The sequence below is a fragment of the Phyllobates terribilis genome, unplaced genomic scaffold, assembly GCF_046119375.1.
Source record: "Phyllobates terribilis strain yellow unplaced genomic scaffold, ASM4611937v1 Scaffold_1__5_contigs__length_1240528914, whole genome shotgun sequence".
Classification (NCBI taxonomy): Eukaryota; Metazoa; Chordata; class Amphibia; order Anura; family Dendrobatidae; genus Phyllobates; species Phyllobates terribilis.
In genome coordinates this window covers 361,463,845-361,471,994 of record NW_027362761.1, presented here as the reverse complement: position 1 = coordinate 361,471,994, position 8,150 = coordinate 361,463,845, and the positions used below count along the sequence as shown (strand labels likewise).

The 8,150-nt window shown below is 44.3% G+C and overlaps 1 protein-coding gene across 2 annotated transcripts in view; it reads left to right on the top strand.

Annotated features, from left to right (window-relative positions):
* The first annotated feature begins 303 nt into the window (after positions 1 to 303).
* The window catches only part of P2RX4 (purinergic receptor P2X 4), a 53,157-nt gene continuing 45,310 nt past the window's right edge, over positions 304 to 8,150 (top strand). Inside the window, exons 1-2 of one of the 2 annotated variants that reach the window (XM_073676295.1) lie at positions 304 to 528; positions 6,906 to 7,053. In XM_073676295.1, coding sequence (XP_073532396.1) covers positions 389 to 528; positions 6,906 to 7,053 — 288 coding nt within the window. In that variant the 5' untranslated portion in view covers positions 304 to 388. The remainder of the gene's footprint in view (positions 529 to 6,905; positions 7,054 to 8,150) is intronic. The other variant, XM_073676296.1, reaches the window with a different exon arrangement.

Below are 8,150 nucleotides of genomic sequence, written 5' to 3'. Positions count from 1 at the left end.
TTTGCACAGCGAAACTACGCAGCATCAAAAACTCATGGTGCTAGCCTGAACTATCATAGTGTTTAACAGCAAATCCTGTGCATTCCTGTTTCATTGGAAATCAGGGGGATCTCATATGAGGTTTTTGAATGGATCACTTTCCGTTTGTCTGTTTCTAAAACGGAACATCATGTGAACAGAGCAGCAGACGGTATCCGGCACTGAGCACCAAGCTCACTAGTGACAGCTGCTGAATGTGAGGCGTGTACTTCCACTGCCGACCAGTAGATGGCAATTCGGGAGGAAATCCAGCTCCGCCCTTTGATGAGGAGATGATCCCCGACTAGAGGGCTGGTCACATGACCCGCTGGAGTCCAGGAGTCTTGGAGTTCCCGGCTCCTGTGCGGTCATGTCTGCTGGAGGCTGCTGTGCCGAGGTGTACAGCTGTATATTCGACTACAACACCCCGCGTATTGCGCTTATTAAGAGCCGCAAGGTCGGACTGCTGAACCGAGTCATCCAGCTGCTGATCCTCGCCTATGTTATCGGGTATGCGGTCTCCGTAATGTGGGGTTATTATAGAGCGCGGGTGATGTGTCGTCACCTGCTGCCATATGTGCAGGTATACGGCTGTCCCCAGGGGACACACACATGCCAGGGGGCACAGGTCTGTCACTGCCCAGCAGCTGGTGGGAGACTACGAGTCTTCCTACACTGCTGGCCAGGAATGCTGGGGATCGTAGTATCGCATCAGATTTACAGAACGTTGTACAGGAATGTGTAATGATTGCCGCCTTCACCGAGAAATAATATTCTACTGTGACAGTGCTAGATTGTGCCCACCATAATACCACCATCCAACTGGGCTCAATATCTCTAATGACAGCGCCAGATTGTACCCTGTGCCCACCATAATACCACCATCCAACTGGGCTCAATATCTCTAATGACAGCGCCAGATTGTACCCTGTGCCCACCATAATACCACCATCCAACTGGGCTCAGTATGTCGAATCACAGCGCCAGATTGTACCCTGTGCCCACCATAATACCACCATCCAGCTGGGCTCTGTATGTCGAATGACAGCGCCAGATTGTACCCTGTGCCCACCATAATACCACCATCCAGCTGGGCTCTGTATGTCGAATGACAGCGCCAGATTGTACCCTGTGCCCACCATAATACCACCATCCAGCAGGGCTCTGTATGTCGAATGACAGCGCCAGATTGTACCCTGTGCCCACCATAATACCACCATCCAGCTGGGCTCTGTATGTCGAATGACAGCGCCAGATTGTACCCTGTGCCCACCATAATACCACCATCCAGCTGGGCTCTGTATGTCGAATGACAGCGCCAGATTGTACCCTGTGCCCACCATAATACCACCATCCAGCTGGGCTCTGTATGTCGAATGACAGCGCCAGATTGTACCCTGTGCCCACCATAATACCACCATCCAGCTGGGCTCTGTATGTCGAATGACAGCGCCAGATTGTACCCTGTGCCCACCATAATACCACCATCCAGCTGGGCTCAATATCTCTAATGACAGCGCCAGATTGTACCCTGTGCCTACCATAATACCACCATCCAGCTGTATCTCTAATGACATGGTAGACACATGGTGCAATCTGGCACTAATACCACCATCCAGATCCAGCTGGGTTCAGTATCTCTAAGACAGTGCCAGATTGCACCCTGTGCCCACCAGACCCCCACCACCCAGCTGGGCTCAGTATCTACAGGTGCATCTCACTAAATTAGAATAACCTCAACAATTGTATTTATTTCATTTCTTCAATACAAAAAGTGAAACTCATTATATAGAGTCTTTACAAACAGTGATCTACTGTATTTCAAGTGTTTTTTTCTGTTAATGTTGATGATTATGGCTTACAGCCAATGAAAACACAAAAGTCATTATCTCAGTAAATTAGAATACTTTATAACAACAGCTTGAAAAATGTTTTTAAAATCCGAAATGTTGCCCTACTGAAATGTATGTTCAGTAAATGCACTCAAAACTTGGTCGGGGCTCCTTTTGCATCAATGCGGCGTGGCATGGAGTCAATCAGCCTGTGGCACTGCTGAGGTGTTATGGAAGCCAAGGTTGCTTTGATAGCAGCCTTCAGCTCGTCTGGTGTCTCTCATCCTCCTCTTGACAATACTCCATAGATTCTCTATGGGGTTAAGGTCAGGCAAGTTTGCTGGCCAATCAAGCACAGTGATACTGTTGTTTGTAAACCAGGTATTGGTACTTTTGGCAGTGTGGACAGGTGCCAAGTCCTGCTGGAGAATGAAATTTCCATCTCCAAAAGTTTGTCGGCAGAGGGAAGCATGAAGTGCTCTAAAATTTCCTTGTAGATGGCTGCGCTGACTTTGGTCTTGATAAAACACAGTGGACCTACACCAGCAGATGACATGGCTCCCCAAACTATCACTGATTGTGGAAATTTCACACTAGACCTCAAGCAGCTTGGATTGTGTGCCTCTCCCCTTTTCCTCCAGACTCTGGGACCTTGATTTCCAAATGAAATGCAAAATATACTTAATGCATTTACTTAGTGTCAATGACTACCTTCTGGACATCTGTCAAGTCAGCAGTCTTCCCCATGATTGTGGAGCCTACTGAAACAGACTAAAGGACCTTTTTAAATGCTCAGGAAGCCTTTGCAGGTTTTTGAATCCGTCCATCTCTCTTCTAGCAGAATCCAGGAATCGAAAAAGTGGCACCCACCATCCCATAAAAACACTTTTATTCAAGCCTCCATAAAAACATGGATGCAGGAGGATACGGGCAGCGTGGTGGACCATGGCCGATTCGGGTCAGACTACACTTCTACTCTGTTATTGCCCATGCTTCAGACACCATGAATCAGCTGACTGGTTCCCTTCCACTTTTAATAACCTGTTAATGTTTTTTTTCCACTGTAAGGGACATACGACGGGGGAAAAGGGCATTTTTTTTTTTTTTACTTTGTGAAAACCCTTTTCTAAACTTTGCTAGTATGGGACTTGAATGTATGATTATCTGATCGCTGCCATTGCACCTCAGGGGCACCACTTGATTGTGATGGTGGCCATGGTTGCTGTTGACTACTGCATATTAAGGATTAAACATTTGAGATGAGAATTTTTTGCTCCTGGCTGTTTACATTATCTGATGGAGCAAACTCGGCTCCTGGGCCTTGGCCATCATCCACCATTTATGTCCAGCACATGTCGGTATGGGGTTAAGCTGAAGTATACGAGATTGGTGGACAATTCTGACAAATCGATAGGTTTGGCTGACTTTATGTAAAGTATATGGCCAGCTTTAACTAGTAAAATAAATCTGCAACCAGGAACTATAACCGTTGTAATCTTGCATGACGACACGTTTGTTTGTGGTATGTCACTTTCTAAGAACAGGTTCAGGTCGTATCCACAAGTATGAAAGTTCATCAAGAGTTTTACTAGAGATTAAGATCCATAAGCTATTTTTCCATTCTTTATGAGATGGGAGTCTAAGGTCTCATTCACACGTCAGTGTGTCTGGTATGTGTGGTGCCAGTTTTCACATGTACTGGAGACACTGACACACGGAGACCCATTGAAATGAATGGGTCTGGGCACATGTCAGTGTGTTCCCACGGACTGTTTGTCCGTGTGCAAAACACACTGACATGTCCGTTTTTTTACATGCAACACGGGCCGCAAAACGTCCCACACGTGGACACTGATGAGTAACGGATGACATCCATGTGGCAGTGTGACACGTACCGGCGCCTGTTAATCAGCAGTGCAGTTAGCGCTGTTCCCAAGCGACGGGTGCTGCAGGAATCTGTCATCATTGTCCCCTGCCGGCGCAGAGATCCCGCTGTCTCCAACTGTAAAAATAAGAATAAAATTAAAAAAATCATTACAGTCACCTGCGAAGTTTAAATAATCCAGTGTTCCACACTGTTATCCATCTGACCGACATTTCTTCATCAGCATGTGCGGTGGCATGAGGCGACCGCACATGCTGAGGAGCAGGAGAGAATGACTCGCTACAGCGAGTGGGCCCCTGTACTCCGCTGAGCTCAGTGAGCGGTGTCCTGTCACTCAGTGAGCTCAGCACAGTTCAGGGGCCCGCTCGCTGCAGCAAGTCGTTCTCCCCTTCTCCTCAGCATGTGCGGTCACCTCAAGGCACCACAGACACTGATGAAGAAATGTCGGTCAGATGGATTACAGCGTGGGACGCTTATTTAATTTTCAGGCAGGTGAGTATAAAGATTTTTTTTTATTTTATTCGTGTTTTTACAATTGGAGACAGCGGGAGCCAAATACCACTCTCAACATTGTCCCTTGCTTGCGCTGATCGCAGCGTCGGCAGGGGACAGTGATGACCGATTCCTGCAGCACCCGGCGCTTGGTAACAGCTCTAACTGTACCGCTGATTCCCAGGCTCCGGTATGTGTGATTCTGAGGTGGCACACGGTTGCCATACACGGACACGGATATCTCCGGTACTGGTTTTTCGAGGACTGGAAATATCTGGATGTGTGAAAGAGCTCTAAAGCTGTGTGCACACGTTGAGTATTTAATTGCAGATATTTCTCCATCGTTTCTGCATCTCTTGGAAGGAGAACGTAGCCTGAAAAATATTGCTTTTTTGTCTGCGTTTTTTCAGTGCATTCAATGGGTGAAAAACGCTGGCAAAAACGCACAGAGAATTCACATGCTACAGATTATTTTCTGCACCAGATCTGCAAGTCAAAAATGCTCAACGTGAAACAAAAAGGTGACAAAAACGCACCAAATCTGCAACGTGTTCACACAGCCTAATTGTGTTGCAAAGAACCGAGCATTTATTTCCTATTCACACCTCCAAAAAAAAAGGAAAAAGACATCAGCAATGCTGGATGGAACTCAATGATCGGGTGCAACAGTTTATCTCCTGCAGAGCCTGTTATTTCTTGACCTTACAAGGATAAAATAAAGAGCAGTCCTCACCAAGGTGAGTTTTACTCATTCTTTATTTTTCTCATAAGTGAAAAACGGTCCATGCCCTCAATTCATCAAGACCGGCTTTGTTCACGAGGAGGAGATGTGCTGGAGTTGGACGCTCCTGATTCAGGAAGAGGTGAATTCCAGGTCATGAATCTGGAGCGTAGGATGAGCGGTGTACACCCTGTGTGAGTGCGTCTCTCCTCCAATCCTGCCCCAGCTCCTGAGGGAATAAGATTTATTGCAAATCGAAACCCTCCTTCCCAACTCCAGCTCTGCTGAAGAGCTGGGAAAAACTCGTGAAGATGCCAATAGTCGTAAAATTTAGGCACAGTGAAAAGTTGCAGAATTTAGCTGCAACTCGAAAAAGTTTTTAAATCTTTCATAAATTGGACACAAACTAAACTTGTGTTGGGTTATTCATAGAAATGGAATTCAGTCCAAATGTAATTTTCTCCAATGCAGCATAATGTAAGAATAGTTGTGTGGTTTTTTTTAAGTGTATAAGCAAAAAATTGTATTAAAGGGGTTTTCCCTCTAACAAAGTTTAATTTTAATCAATAGATCTTGGAATAATAACTTCCACAATTGGATGTGTGTTAAATAAAATGTTCCTGTGCTGAGATAATCTTATACATGTGCCCCTGCTGTGTACTGTGTAATGGCCGTGTCTGACCGTACAGGGACACTGTCTGATCATACCACATCTCCTGGTCAGGGGAGAAGAAAGAGTATAGAGATATTACAGCAGTGGATCCCAGGGGATTCTTTCTGTGAAGTAAAACATTGCTTAAAAACAGGCAGTAAAATGTTTTACCCCACAAAAAGAATAATTTGCGATCCCGTTCTGTAATGTCTGTATACTCTTTTTTTTCTTCCTCCCCTGCCCAGGAGCTGTGGTATGATCAGACCATGTTCCTGTACAGTCAGACACAGCCATTACACAGTACACAGCAGGGGCACATTTATAAGATTATCTCAGCACAGGAACATTTTTATTTTAAAACAGCCAATTGTGGAAATTATTATTATTCCAAGATTTGTTAATTAATATGTACTTTGTTCGTGGGAAAACCCCTTTAATGCTGTATTTGCATTACTTATGTTGCTATTGTATGACGTAATCATTTTACTGTAATTATGTGCTTACAGTGTTGCACTTTTTTATATTGACACTGTCTATCTGGGGCTGCTTGTTAGTATCTTGTTTTGTACACTATGGCAATATGAAAGCGACTCTCCACGACATACCTAATGTCCTCCATTCTGTTGCCTTTCTGTCAAATCGGTGTCTTGTTTTCTTCTTCCACATATTGGCCACCATAGAGGCATGGGGAGCATTGTGGGATAATGTGAAGTCTGTGGTCTTCTCTGCCTTTGCGTTGGTGTGGGATGGATCAGTGCTGATAGCGATGGTACTATGTCAATTCTGAAGCTGAGTAAAGGCAAAGGGTAGGCATGGTGTACACTTTCTACGGTGCTTCCTATGCCTTTGTGGCAGCCATTTTTGAGGAAGAAGAAAACAAGGCACTAATCTGACGGACTGAGATGGAAGGGAATAGGTGTATTGTGGCTGTACATTACAGATCTATAGTCACATTTAATGTGGGGGGTGGACAGTCACTTTAAAAACTATTAAGCAAAATTGAAATGTCAGGGACAAAAGTCTGAAAAACTACAATACAGTCCTGGATCTATTGTAGATCAAACTCTATACACCCATAATGGGATCCACTAAGGTATCCATAACTTTAATAGAACAAACTATGCATTATTATTATGCGCCAACGTATTCCACAGCGCTTTACAGTTTGCAGCTCAATTAATTGCCCATTACAAAGCTAATGGGACAGATTGCCCCCCTACATCACAGCTTTTATATAAATGTAGGGATAAGTCAGTCCACTGTTTTAAAGCAATCCCCGCTCTATTGTTTCTTCTTCATTTACAGATGGGTGTTTGTCTGGGAGAAAGGCTACCAGGAGTTTGACACTGTAGTCAGCTCCGTAACATCTAAAGTGAAAGGAGTAGCGGCAACAAACACATCGGACCTTGGCTTCAGGATCTGGGATGTTGCTGATTACATTATACCAGCTCAGGTGAGTTTTGTACAGCATGAAATGAAAATGGCTTAGATCTAACTTCTCCTAAAAATGTCAGTCTGCTGGATTTGAAGGTGCCACGAAAGTGGTAAATTTGTCTTCAGGGGAGAACTAAAAAAAAAAAAACCTCATGTCTGCTCTTTCCTTTTACAGCAATTAGATTGTTAGAAGGTTGAACCTGCCTTGTTCATGTATATATACAAGTTGCATTTTGTGTGTTTTTTTTTTTTTTTTTTTTGGTACAGATTTACTTATGTCATATAAGGTCTATGTCAAAGCACATCTGAGACGTCATAGTTTGCAGCTCTATAGAGTTCTCTGATCTATTTACACCGCTCTCAGATTTCTAGCCCAAAAAACAAGTGCAAAGGTCCCCATATACATTAGTTGGCCTTCAGGCTGTGGCTGTAGTGGCCAGCAGGCAGATGTGTACAGGAGGCTCTAGACTTCCCTCAAGGGTGATGGGAATCGGGCAATTTAAATTAAAACATCAGATCATTTTATTCTGGCCTTCTCCACCCTTAGCAGAAAAATGCTAAAGGGTTGTAAGTTATTGTATGATTAGTCATAAGCAGACAGCATCATTCAGGGGAAGAAGAAGAAACCGCCTCCAGTGAAGCTTAGACTCAGCCTTACGGTATCACACAGAGAAAGCCATGTGCACACGGTGCGTTTTTTATATTGTAAATCCGCGCGGAATTGGCCCTAAAAATGCATTATAAACCTTATCCCATCATTTTCTATGAAATTTTGCAAGATCTTTACACATGATCAGGATTTTCCCTTACAGAATTTCATGTGCGTTAAAAGCAGCAGCATGTCCATTCTTTGTGCGTTTTTGCCTGTGTTTTTCCTATACAATGCATTGGAAAGAACGCATGGCAAATCCGCAGGCAAAAATGCATCAAAAATTCTGTGGATTTTCTGCAGAATTTCTGTTCCCAAGAGGTGCAGAAACTCTGCACAAATTTCTGCAAGCAAATCCTGATCATGCGCCGAAAAGACTGATGCGTCTAACCAGGTCACACAGATCTCACTGCTGGCGCCTACTGGGATAAGTGCAGGGGAAGGAGAGCAGAATTGTGTGTCATCTG